Source organism: Phalacrocorax carbo, chromosome 16, assembly GCF_963921805.1.
Source record: "Phalacrocorax carbo chromosome 16, bPhaCar2.1, whole genome shotgun sequence".
Classification (NCBI taxonomy): domain Eukaryota; kingdom Metazoa; phylum Chordata; class Aves; order Suliformes; family Phalacrocoracidae; genus Phalacrocorax; species Phalacrocorax carbo.
This window is the reverse complement of record NC_087528.1, coordinates 6771662-6784758: the sequence shown is the minus strand read 5'-3', so window position 1 is coordinate 6784758 and position 13097 is coordinate 6771662. Positions and strand designations below refer to the sequence as shown.

General features: G+C 58.9%; 1 protein-coding gene across 3 annotated transcripts in view; it reads right to left on the bottom strand.

The window, feature by feature from the left end:
• Nucleotides 1-17: 17 nt before the first annotated feature.
• The window catches only part of ARSG (arylsulfatase G), a 40976-nt gene continuing 27896 nt past the window's right edge, over nt 18-13097 (bottom strand). For all 3 annotated transcript variants that reach the window (XM_064467113.1, XM_064467114.1, XM_064467115.1), the window contains exons 9-12: nt 10729-10837; nt 5385-5505; nt 972-1062; nt 18-647 (exon numbers count right to left, since the gene is read on the bottom strand). In XM_064467113.1, the coding sequence (XP_064323183.1) occupies nt 313-647; nt 972-1062; nt 5385-5505; nt 10729-10837 (656 nt within the window). In that variant the 3' untranslated portion in view covers nt 18-312. The remainder of the gene's footprint in view (nt 648-971; nt 1063-5384; nt 5506-10728; nt 10838-13097) is intronic.

Genomic DNA, 13097 nt, shown 5'->3' with positions numbered 1-13097 from the left:
TCTCCCAAAGTCAGCTCTCACAGAAGGTAGTTTTAATCCAAGACCTGGCTTTTTATCAACTAAAGAGCCCTACAAAAAGCCTGTCTCCATCCACGTGCCCAGAGCCACCAGGTACGGCAGCAAAGGGGACCCTCTGGGTGCTCACACAGACTCACAACTAACTCACCTCCCTGCTTCACAGCACGGAGCGAAGGGGATCGCAGCCTCCATCCCTCTCCTCCGTGGCCAGCCTCCAGCCTGGAGCCCGCACGCACAACAGTCCTGTTCGCAGAAACCAGACTCGGGAAAGGAGCAGCCTGAGCAATTATTTGCTTAAACACAAAGCTGCATGGCTCTTATTTCCATGTGCCGGTCCAGCACGGCTGCCTGAGGCCCGGGCGCCTGGCAGCGGCAGGCCACGTGCTGTGCGTTGCAGCAGGGGGTTGCGGCCGGGTCTTTGGAGTAATCTGCAACCGAGATGTTGTCTGTTGCAATGTCCTCCAGAGCTTGGGCATAAGCCCTGCTGATTGCAGGCAGCACTGCCTGATACTCTCTGGATGCCACGTCCAAAGGCTCCTGCTCCTGGATATCGTGATCCAGATTGAAAATGAGGGGTGGCTGGTGATGCTCAGCTGACCCAACGCTCCCATCGCAAGCCATCGCCCCTCCTAGGGAGGAAACGAGAGAAAAACACTGGAGTCCCAGAGCGCCCAGGGATCACCGCTGTATTCCTCACCCGCCTGTGATGACCCAGTCCCACCATGTCCCAGCTTTGGGAGCCCAGGTCCTGCTGCTAGTCCAAGTGTGCTCCTGAGGCCAACAGCCCCGGGGCTGCAAAGCCCATCACAGGCGTAGGCGGGCACGTGCTTATCCTTGTCAGGTTTGCTCTTGCTTGAATTAACCTGAGTTGGTGTTTACATGTACCTGTGGGGAACCAAGAATTCCACAAGTTTTTTTCCTGGACTTTACAATCTCTAAAAGGGACACAGTACCTGTGGTGTAAAATGCCTTGTACTGAGCCAGCCGTAGCGTCTCTATCTCGCCGTCCTTCCCAGCTGCTCCACTGTTGGGATGGAGCAGAACCTGAAGGAAGAACAAAAAGGTGCCCGTGAGCTCATTGCAGAGAAAACCTGCTCTGTGACACCTGCTCCTCCCTGAACGAGACCACATCCCACCCAGCCACACTTTCAGAGACACCATTTAATGCCTAGACTGAGCAACCGAGTTTTACTTGCTAAAGGGTGGGGTGACAGCAAAAAGGCACCAGGAAACACCATCCTCTCACTTGTGCCTTCCTGGCCCTGCCCTGAGTTTACCTCCCCAGACCAGTTCTGCTGTAGAAAAAGGATCACAGAGGTGCCAGGGCTTTCGGCAGAGCAGGGCAGAGTATTTTGGAGCTGGGATGGTCTCAGGTGCTGTGTCACCTGCTGCTGCCCCGTGCCAACAAAACACCCATCTCCCGCGATGCTCACAGCTCAGCTAGTGTCAGCAGCTTCTAAGGGAGCCGGATCATCGCCTGGGACCAGCAGCAAGCCACAAGCTGAGGGTGAGCTCATGCAAAGCAGAGGCTGCACGGGTAGGTGAGGTGCTGGAACATCACTCCCGGCCTGCCTCCACCGCTGACTCACCCCGCTGTGCGAGCGCTCCCTTCCCTAACAACAGCCCTCCCGACACAGGGAACGGGGTGAGAAGGAAGGGAAGGAGGGAAGGGCGGGTCGAATCTCTCCCTTTCGGTATTTAGGACACTTGATCCACACAGGACGACTGCTTTGGCACACGGGAGCGACAAGACAAGTGAGCTGGACAGTTCAGCGGGCTCGTCTGTCAGATAATATCTGCCGCCGAGCCAATGGCTTCATTGAGGGATGAGTCACTTGAGGTTTCCTCCCTGGGAATTGAGTTTAAAAGTGATTCAAGAAATTTCCACTGTGCTAAAAATTAGAAACATCTGCTGAAGTTGTAGGCAGCTGCGGTGCCAAGTTTAGTAACAGCGTTCACAGCTGATCGGCGCGGCAGTGCCTTAGCAGGTGCCCTGCCCCGGCACGCAGCACCGCCGGGCACCCCGCTCGGTCACCCGGGGGTGTCGCTCCCACGCCGCCTGGTCCGGATGCGGCCGCTGTCTTGGGGGGCCAGCTGGTAACTCATCCAAGAAATGCCAGGGTTCAGGGTGGGGGGTGAGTCCTAAATGCTCTCCGTTTGCTTTATTGCCCTCCATTGCAAGGCAAATTTAAAAAAAAAAAAATCACCTTCTGGAATTTGTTTTGAAAATCATGTTTTAGGGAAAAATATTAAGGGCGTAAAGTGGAAGAGGTGGTGCAGTATAAGCCTGCTGCAAGGAGGAAATCCCTGCTAGAGAGTGTCCTTATGCTGAGGCTCCTTGGTCAGAATAAAACAGCTCCAAAGTAGAAATCAGCAAATATTCAAGGGCCCATGAAGCCGAGGTACCAGGAACTGAACCAATTCGCCTGCTTCCAGGCCTAAAGCTTTGCCTACAGCCTGTTGCCAGTCGGCGTTACCTTCAGCAGCGCAGCTGGGATGCTGCCGTGTCTGTGTAAAGCTACTCAAACCTCCCTTGCTACCAACAAGCACGTTCCTAAACCTGCCTCATAAAACCCCACGCTAAGAAAAACCGGTATAATTTACTGCATAATTAAGGAGCTTGTTTCAGCTGAGCCCGTTCAAGAAACATTCCCAGGTCTCCAGCCCTTCTATTGATCTTTGACTTCGTTATTTTAATTAAAAAAAAAAAAGGGGGGGGGGAAGCCTTTTCTCCCCAGAAAACCTGTTGTCGGAACACAGTGCTCTGGGCTGTTTGCACAAGCGAGCAAGCACGAGGGGAGCAGGCACACACCCCTCTGCCATTAAGCTAATGGAAAGAGCTTATTTGTCTGACACTTGTACCCTTGATACATTTTGTAGGATGTGTTTATTTTTACTGTAAATAGCCTTTGCTCAAAACAGGACCTTGGCGTCACCCCAGCCCCGTCACAGGTTGTGCCAGTGCCGAGCGCGCGGGCTGGGACGCCGAGCAAGGTTATCCCAGGCAGCTCGCGCTGGGGAGCCCCAGCCGCCCAAGGGACCTCAGTTAGGAAAGCAGCTGCCGGTGGCATGCGGAAACTGGGCGGTGGGGTGAGCAAAGGAACCGCTTTCGGGAGGATTTGTGTCAAGGAAAACCCTGCAACGTCAAAGGGGGGGGGATGTGGGTTGCTATCAGCTGCTCACAAGAGGGAGATGAAAGGCAGAGAGCCAAGAGGGGAGGCAGCAGGAACACAAGCTTGCTCCCCGCCACCACGTGGGGCTGGAGCCGGCGGGTGCTGTGTTTCCCCCCCAAGGTCACTCTGTCCTGCAGCACTGTGGGCAGCTGGGTTGCATTCCCCAGGGATGCCCACCCTGCTCGCGCTGCCACGATGGGCAGGATCAACCACACTGTGCCCCCGGCTCCCAGCCCCCGAGGGGTTAATTCACCCATGATTGCAGCACGACCCTCCCAAAAAAAGTACTGGGCCAGGGTGATGCTGGGGAAGCCCAGGGAGCTGGCGGTGCAGCGCAGCTCAGGGCTTTATTCCTTGGTCTGAAACACACAGGAATGGCTGGCACAGGCTTGTGCCCCTCCACCGTGCCCTGACACCCAGCTACCCATCGCTCCCAGCAACCCATCGCTCCCAGCTACCCATCGCTCCCAGCTACCCATCGCTCCCAGCTACCATTGCTCCCAGCTACCCATCGCTCCCAGCTACCATCGCTCCCAGCTACCCATCGCTCCCAGCAACCCATCGCTCCCAGCTACCCATCGCTCCCAGCAACCCATCGCTCCCAGCAAACCATCACTCCCAGCAAACCATCGCTCCCAGCTACCCATCGCTCCCAGCTACCATTGCTCCCAGCTACCCATCGCTCCCAGCTACCATCGCTCCCAGCTACCCATCGCTCCCAGCAACCCATCGCTCCCAGCTACCATCGCTCCCAGCTACCCATCGCTCCCAGCTACCCATCGCTCCCAGCAACCCATCGCTCCCAGCTACCATCACTCCCAGCTACCCATCGCTCCCAGCTACCATCGCTCCCAGCAACCCATCGTTCCCACCAAACCATCGCTCCCAGCTACCATCGCTCCCAGCTACCCATCGCTCCCAGCTACCCATCGCTCCCAGCAACCCATCGCTCCCAGCTACCCATCGCTCCCAGCAACCCATCGCTCCCAGCTACCATCACTCCCAGCTACCCATCGCTCCCAGCTACCATCACTCCCAGCAAACCATCACTCCCAGCTACCCATCGCTCCCAGCAACCCATTGCTCCCAGCTACCATCACTCCCAGCTACCATCACTCCCAGCAAACCATCACTCCCAGCAAACCATCGCTCCCAGCTACCATCGCTCCCAGCAAACAGCCAGTTCCTCCCCCCAGCGCCACGCGTGCAGAGGAGGGTTAATCCTGAGGAGCACAGAGGAGCGCACTGGCCGCATCCCATCCGCTTCCCCGCTTTATCTCACGGTTCAGCAGAGGGTTCCATAAATACAAAGCAAATACCAAAACCCTGATGGACACAGAAAGCAAATCCAAGATCCCCACTGGGAGCTGGCTCGTGGTGCTCGCAGGAGGGTGAACTTTAAAAGCAAAATCAGGCTTTATCTATGGGACTGCTATTAAAGCCACTTTTTTTTTTTTTCTTTTTCTTTTGGTTCTGCAAGAATCTTGTGCAACTCTGAGAAAAATGCAACGCCATACTGCTTGTTCTGCTAACTGCGTTTTTTAGGCTTAAAGGAGCTGTCAGCAGCTCCTTTTGTATGGGCAGAGCTGCAGGGTACGGACGGGCTGCCCCGCTTGAACATCAGTAACAGGCACGTTCCCCAGCCAAGGAGCTGGGAGAAGGAGGGCTTCGTTATGTCTCAATCTGGCAAGATAAATAAAGCGGATACAACCAGGTCCGAGCCCCTGGGATCTTTTGTTTCCCACGCCGGCATACCTTTTGCGATTGGAAAGGAGACATGCCGCGCTGGGCACCGTGGGGCTGCCGTGGGAGCAGGCAAGCCCAAGCACCCCCTGGGATGGTGTTCCCCGGGACAACAGGCATAGCCCTGCCAGCGTGTGGGAACACTCGCCAGGCTGCATGCACAGGCATTTTCACCTATAACCCCAGATTTACAAACAAAGCACTTCTCTCAGCTAAGACAACTCCTTGTTAACCCAAAACCAGTACTCCAGTACCCCAAGCCCAGCCTTGGTACAGCACCTGGCCATCTCTGGCTGTCCTCCTCTGGACCACGGGGGAATGATGCTCCCATGGGTCCGCACGTCGCCAGATCTGAGCCTTTCCGCCCCCCACTTACCTGTTTTAGCTCAGAGGTGGTAGGACCTGCCATCAGGAGGAGGACGTCACCGGGGGAGGGTGGCTCTGCCTTACCTTGTGCCCCACGTCTGACCACCCAAAGAGAACCGGGGTCACATCCAAGCCATCAAAGCGCCTGCTTGGGGGAAGCGCTGCCCCAGCCAGGGCCACCAGCGTAGGGAAGATGTCCAGGGTGCTGGGGAAAGAGGTGGCTTTCATCAGAGCAAGGAGCGAAGATCCCCAGAGGGTCCCCCCAACCCCACCTGCACCCCGCAGCCCCTCGCCCGTGGGGGGCACTTGGTGCACTGATGGCAGGGGAGTGCCCTGGGGGGGGGGTTTGGCTGCTTCCCTGCACCAGTCCCAACAGCTGAGCTCTGCAGAAAAGGTTAAAACTGGCTTCAAGTAGTGACTCGGCCCCAGCAAGCCCTCGCTTCGCACACCTCCCACCCCCGGCACCGGCTGCTCGCCAGGCGCTGCGGGTTCAGCCAGGATCTGCCACTCCCGCGCCCGGCAAATCCCGCAGCCCCGGGGCAGGGGCACGGTGGGGAGAGGGGCAGCCCCCTCCCACCCTCCTCCCCCCCCCCAGGGACACATGGGGGAGGCAGCAGGTCACCCTCTGGAGAAAGTGCTAGCACAGGGACTTTTTACGCCAATGACAGCAGATCCTGTCGCCCCAGGAAAATGTGGTCTCGCTTTTGCATGGCGCAGCATGAGCCGTCGCAGCCAGAATGGAAAATGAGAGCGGTGCTATTTTGTGCACTCCCACCAAAACACCCGTCAGCATTTCCACCGTAAACCTCTCGGGTTTTTCAGGGGCCTCAGCCACAAACGAGCACTCGGGGCTCATTCTTGGTCACTTCCCAGTGTGGAGGGACGCAGGGAAGGAGCGGGTGACCCGGTGTCCCTCTGGCTCCATGGGGATGCAGAGAGGGAGAGCCTCTGCTTTCCCGCCTGTTACCTGTGGCCCCAGGGCCAGAGCTCGGCCGCGGCGATTCCCACCCACCGGCACGTCCCCGCGGTGCAGAGTGACCACAGGCTGAGCAAAGTCATTGCTAGGGTGGGACAGGGATCACCCAGCCCTGCTGCCAGCCCCCCGCGCAGCCTGGCCATGGGCTTCCCCGCTCCACTGGCCACATTGCCCAGTCAGGTCCAGGCTCAACTCCAGCGGGATGGGGGCAGCCCACTCGCAGCCCCCACATCTGATCCTCACCCCCCACATCCCACTCCTGCAAGGTGCAAGTGTCCCGTGCCCTTTGCCACCGCTGGGAGCATCCCTCCCTCTTGCAGATGTGGTTGTGGGGCAACCCCATGCCTCTGAAAGGAGCCACCCTGCACCAGGGGTGTCCCACGGCCCCGGGGGACAGCAGGAGGTCAGTGTGGCCAAGTGACACATCGCAGCGCTGCTCTCCCCTGGGATGAGGCTGTGGCACCGGAGCTGATGAGCCGGCAGAGCCACGGGTGCCAGGCAGCTGGCAGGGGCTCAGCCCGCATCCCCCTGGCTACAAAACCATCGTGCCAGAGGCTCAGGGGATCCGCTGGGGCAAGGAAACTGCTGGGAGAGGTGAAAGCACCAGGTGCCCCAACTGGGGGGCACCCAGGGTGCCACTGTGGTCCTGCCACCACGTTCCTGCTGCCCAGTGCATGATGGCAGCTGCGTGAGCAGAGAGAAAAAAGAGCTCAGGGCTTAAGGGCCCCAGGTTCTCCCATTCAATGAGTTTTAATTTAGCTGCTAAGAGACGGAGAGAACAAATAAGAACAAACACTGCTGAGAGGCAGCCCCGGTACGGCGTGCTCGCGGAGACAGCCCCAGCAGCCAGGAGAGCCAGGAGGCGCCGAAAAAAATTCTGGCTCCCCACTGTGCCCAAGGCAGGGCACCTCGCTGGGGTCAGCCCGGGTCCACCTGAAATGGCAGCCCAGGGCAGATGCCAGTCAGTGCTCCTGGTCCCGGGGGTGCTCAGCACCCTCAGGATCTGGCCCCCAGCACGATGCATGTGGGTGCTCGCAGGGTTGCACTGAGCAGCCCCGACCCAGCAGATGGGACCACTGGAAACCATCACCGAGGTGGGAGGACAGTGTGACAGAGCGCAGAGGTGGTCAGAGATCCCCCCCAGCCATGGGCAGATGTAACCCATGGAAAAAGGCACCAAAAAAGTAGGATTTTGGGCAAAGTCAGCATCTAAGCAAAGGCCCTGCCAGCAGGCACATCTCGGCAGCCAAGCTGGGGAAGCCGCGTTGCAGGGAAAGAGGAAGCCACGCTGCCAACCCCAGTCCCGGCCAAGGGAGATTTAATAAAGTCACTCCAGTGTCCTGCTGCTGCCCTGGCTGCCGAGGGAAAAGGGTCTGGCAGCGCCCAGGGACAGGCAGCTCCCTGCCTGCTGCCCGGGGCGCTGCGGTGGCGGTGAGCGTCCTGGGCACGACGGCAGCGGGGAGTGCTGCCCTGCCCTGGCGATGAGGTGGTGCAGGCAGCTGCAGGCAGCTGCAGGCAGTTGAACCAGCTCTCCCCACACCCCAACCGGCTTGCCCAACCTGCCCAGCCCCACGCCGCCGGCACAACTAGGGTGGTGCAATTTGCTGCTTCACCACCCCACTGACCTATTTCTTCAGTGCCCTACTTTGGGTTGGGGCAAGGAAGGGCAGAAACACGGCAGGTGGCTCGGACAATTAAACATAATTAAGAAAAGCCGACAAGGCAGTTTTCTGCAGAAACCGGCGTGCAGGTGCAGGTCTGTGGCGATGCATCAGCATTTCTCTGCTGCCTTCAGGTTCCCCAGCCCCCGGCACGCTCACCCTCGCTCACCCCTCCACTCCCTGTGCCGGGGAGGACGCGAAGCCAAGTGATGCTGGGGAGAGACAAGGCGCAGTCCTGGGCAGGCTCTTCTTCTGAGCCAGATGGCAAAGACTGTCAGCATTTTCATAACCTCAGGGGCAGAAGGAGGCTCATGCAGACAGTTAACGCTCACCCTTGCCCAGCCCCTGCCCTTCCCAGGGGATCTCACCAGACAGAGGTCTCTCCTTGTGTGCAGAGGTCTCCCATTCGCATCCGCACGCAGATTGCATTCCCTCCCCAGCTTCTTGGTCTTTCCCATCAGCTGGGGGCACAAGTCTTCAACCACTCTATTTCACATGCTCGTCCTTTGAAGGATCTCCCCAAGGGCAACTCTAGGTGCAGTGAAAAGCCACCCGCCCCGACACACTGCGAGCACCGAGTAGCCCCTGCCCTCCACGTCCCTCCACGTCCCTCTGCATCCTCCCGCATCCCCTGACTGAGAGCTCAGGCCTTGGCCTGAGTGGTGACACCTTTCTGAGCACGAGCCATCGCTTGTGTCCCCAACACTGGCTCTGGGCTGCCTCCCAAACAGGGGGTTCCCTCTTCCTGATGCCAGGGCATCCCCCTGCACAGCTGGGCATCCCCCTGCACAGCTGGGCACGGCCCTGTGGCAGTGCCAGGCTGTGCTGGGGAGGACGCTGCGTGTGCCGCGGCTCCTGGGGAGCTACAGAGCCCCTTTCCGAGCGCCTGGCACACAGCACAGACTACGCTGCCAAGAGCTTTCTCGATTTCCAGCTGTCCAACCTGCTGGACTGGGGTTGGGAAATGCAGGAGATAAGGTCTTTGAGGAGATAAGTGGAAAGCCTGGGCTTGGCGGCAGGGCTGCAGCGTGCGCAGGGGGGCGCGGAGGCTGGCGGGACAGGGGGATGGGGATGGCACCGATCCTGCCCTGCCCTGCCCTGGCCGACCCGCTGCGGGCGGGCTGGCAGCTCTGCCCGCTGTCCCAGTGGTTGGCCCATCACCCACCCGCGGAGGGGAAGGGTTTGGAGGTGAAACCCAAGGGGAGCTGCGTGCGCCCCATCCCTTCTGCCAGTTGTCGGTGATCCAGCTTATGACTCACACCTTCCTCTGCTTGCAAAAATGCAGCCCCCAGAGCTGCCCTCAGGCCATGTAAGGAGTAAGTGACTCCAGCTTATCTCATGGGCCTTAGAAACACCCAACACCTGCCCCGGGCCCACCAGTCAGAACCTGCTTCCAGCAGCTGGGACGTTCTTTCCCAATGCCCAGCAATGCCCCTGGCCCCACCACCCTGACCTCCACCATCATGCGCTTCAAGGGACAAAAGGGGACGAGGCATCCCACCACGCTGCCCCCAGCCCAGGCTGTGCCCCCCGCACTGCATTTGCTGCAAAGGAGGGCTGTAAAGAGGGGTGCAATTGCTGCAAGGGAGAGCTGCAAGTGCTGCATGGAGAGGTGCAATTGCTGCAAAGGAGGGCTGTAAAGAGGGGTGCAACTGCTGCAAGGGAGAGTGGCAAGCGCTGCATGGAGAGGTGCAACTGCTGCAAGGGAGCGCTGCAAGCGCTGCAGGGAGAGGTGCAACTGCTGCAAGGGAGAGTGGCAAGCGCTGCATGGAGAGGTGCAAGTGCTGCAAGGGAGCGCTGCAAGCGCTGCAGGGAGAGGTGCAAGTGCTGCAAGGGAGCGCTGCAAGCGCTGCAGGGAGAGGTGCAACTGCTGCAAGGGAGAGCGGCAAGCGCTGCATGGAGAGGTGCAACTACTGCAAGGGAGCGCTGCAAGCGCTGCAGGGAGAGGTGCAACTGCTGCAAGGGAGAGTGGCAAGCGCTGCATGGAGAGGTGCAAGTGCTGCAAGGGAGCGCTGCAAGCGCTGCAGGGAGAGGTGCAAGTGCTGCAAGGGAGCGCTGCAAGCGCTGCAGGGAGCACTGCAAGTGCTGCAAGGGAGCGCTGCAAGCGCTGCATGGAGAGGTGCAAGTGCTGCAAGGGAGCGCTGCAAGTGCTGCAGGGAGCGCTGCAAGCGCTGCAGGGAGCGCTGCAAGCGCTGCACGCAGAGGCGCCGTACCGCTGCATGGAGGACCCCTCCGCGCCGCCCCCCGCAGAGCAGCGCTCCGTGGCGAGGCGAGGAGCAGGAGGCAGCAGCCCTTCCCCTCCACTCTCGCAGGAAACGGCAAAAGCCGCTCGCTACCTTCCAGCCCGGCCGCATCCTGTGCTGGTTGCAAGCGCCATCTCTCCAGCCAGCATTTCCCACAACCGCACCCTCCTCCACATAAAGCCATTCACGAACCACAAAGCCTAAGCCTGCTTCTTGGTGGAGAGAGAGAACATCGTCATCTTTTAATTATCGGGAGGCACTCAGCCACCGCGGCCAGGAGGCACGCTGAGCCCGGCGGCTGCTAACGCCAATCCACAAGCCTCACAAAAAGCTCTTTCAACTCCTCTTTGCTGAAGCATTAAGTCTTACGGGCTTGGGAGAGGGCAAAAGTACAGAGTCTGGCACAAGGCAGGCAATAACCAGCGCAGGCAGCTGCTGCTGCCAAAATCCAGATCATCACCTGGGTCCCAGCATGGGGACGGTGGCTCCTTCCAAACAGAGGCCAAGGGGCTGCCCCGCTCCCTGATGCGATCCGGCCGGGCTCCTACCTGAGCAGAGCGTGGCTTGTCCTCTTGGCAGGGATGCGGCCGGGCCAATACGCCAGCGCCGGCACGCGGTGCCCTCCTTCCCACGTCGTTTGCTTTGCCGAGCTCCCACCTGCAAGAGAAAACGGCAGCGCTTGGCATCCTACTGCCCACGAGCTCCGCATTGATGGGGAAACCTCCCGACCCTGGCATTTCCCTGGGAAAGGAACTACTCAAAGGCAGAGATGGAGTCAATGACCCTAAAGGAGGATAATTTCACCGGAGAGGGAGCTGAGTCAGGGGAGGGAGAAGATTTACAGGAGTTTTTAAAAGAAATAGGGAAAGGGAAAAGAAAGGGGATTCAGTTTGGCACAGCCTTGTGCTTCCCCTCGGCTCCAGTGAGCAATGAGAAACACAGCCGGCTGCTGGAGCTGCCACATTTCCATCCACTTTTGATGTTGGGCAAGAACATGGAGCTGGCAGGAAATGCAGGAATTTATGCCAGGGGCTGCGAATGGCCCCGTGCAGGCGGGCTGCTGCCCTCCATGTGGTAAAGCACCAACAGCCCCCCAGCCTGCTGGAAACCGCTTCATTAAAAACACCATCCTGCTGATAACCCTCCTGCCAGCTAATTAACCTGTTCACTTGTTTCCCTGACACGGCCCAAAACGTCCCTGCTCTTCCTTTGGGTTTGAGATGCATGGCCCAGGGAAGCTGCCCAGTCCCTTTCTCTGCCTGGGATGCTGAGCACTGAAATGGGGATGCTGAGCATTGAAACGGGTGGAAGGGCATTAGAGAGCCTCTGCTTTGGCTGTAGCCCAAAGGGCCCCAGGCAGCTGGGGGGGAAGGGGCTGGGAATGGGGCAAACAGAAAATCCCACCCTGATTCACTGAGCAAACTTCCCAGGCGAAGCCTTTGTCCACCCGCCTTTCAGCGTGCACATGGCAACCGCACTCGCCCAAAGCCATTTCCTCCGGGCAGAGCCAAGAAAGAGGCGACGTCCTTGCTGCGGCACAGCCGCCCCGTGCTCTTCTGTGTCCTTGCACTGGTCCCCATCCCAGCCTGGCCTCTCTGGGAGTCACCACCTGATGCTACAGGCACCTGGGCTGATCCTGCACTCCCGAGCGATGCTGCCGTACCCACACCACCAGAGTGGAGGAGGACACATACGGCACAGATGCCACGGTGTCGGTGGCATGAGGAATAGTCCACTCTTGTGGCTGCTGGAAACATAACAGCGCTTCCAACATGCATCACGAACAGCTTAAGCAAGGTGCCTCCCCTGCCTTCGGATGCCCTAGGAAATTATAGCAATTCTAGCAATCAATATCAATCCCCTTCTCTGCACATATATTAAGTAAATTGTCCTCCTGACAAGGCAGCTGTATTTCAAGGGCTTTTCCGTGCATGGCTGGGAGTCTCCAGGAGGACATCGGGTGGGTATTTCCCTCCAGCCACCCAAGTACCTCTGGCTGGGCAGGACACCAGGGCTGCCCATGAATGAGCTCACATTAATGCTTTGGGCAGTAAATGGGGCTGAAACACCCCAAAACCAACCAGGGATTTTTGTCCAGAGCAGGGATGATGCAGCCCTGCTGCTGTGGGGACTGTGGAGGCCACGGCTTCCCAAGAAAGCTGTACTGAGCATTCCCATGCTGGGATATAACCCCCAGCCCCCCTCCTGCCATGCACAGCACATCCTCAGCATGGGTATACGAGGTCTGGAGCCTCTCACTCCTGCCTCAAAACATGGGCAGCAGCACATCCCCAAAATACTTATCTCCACTCCGGCACCCCTTGCTGGGCTCTTGGCCCAGAGGTGGGAGACGGGTTTGGGCTGGGGGCTGGGGGAAGCTCCTCAGCCAGAGAAGGGGGGCAGCACGCACGGATGTGCTGCTCTTGCCCAGGGAGGACCGACTCCAGTGACCACCCGAAAGCAATGGAAAACATCCCTGGAATTTGGGTTGGACCCTAAAAGGAAACGCCAAGCTATGTGAAACGTATAGAGTCCTGAGCAGCCTGTCCTCCCCTGCCCTTCTGCTCCTCAAAGGGCTTTTCCCCGCTGGGGGATGACACCCCTGGGATGGTATGGCCGAGAATCCCACCCTCCCAGCACCCGCACAGGCAGGTGTTTGCAGCGTTAGACCAGTAACAGCAGACAGTAACACTGGGCTGGCTTTCAAAACATCCATGCAACAGCCAGCCAAAGGATTTCAGAAGTCATCCTTCCCGGCCGGTATTTACAGCCAGCTCCCAGAGCCCTGCCAGCCTGACCTCTTCCCCAGCCTCCCGTGATAGCGGGGGCTCGGGGTGTTTTCACAGGGCAGTGAGAGGCTGGAAAGGGGCTGTGTTTTCCTAGCTTTGTTCCTGAACACTGGACTGCCTGTACCATC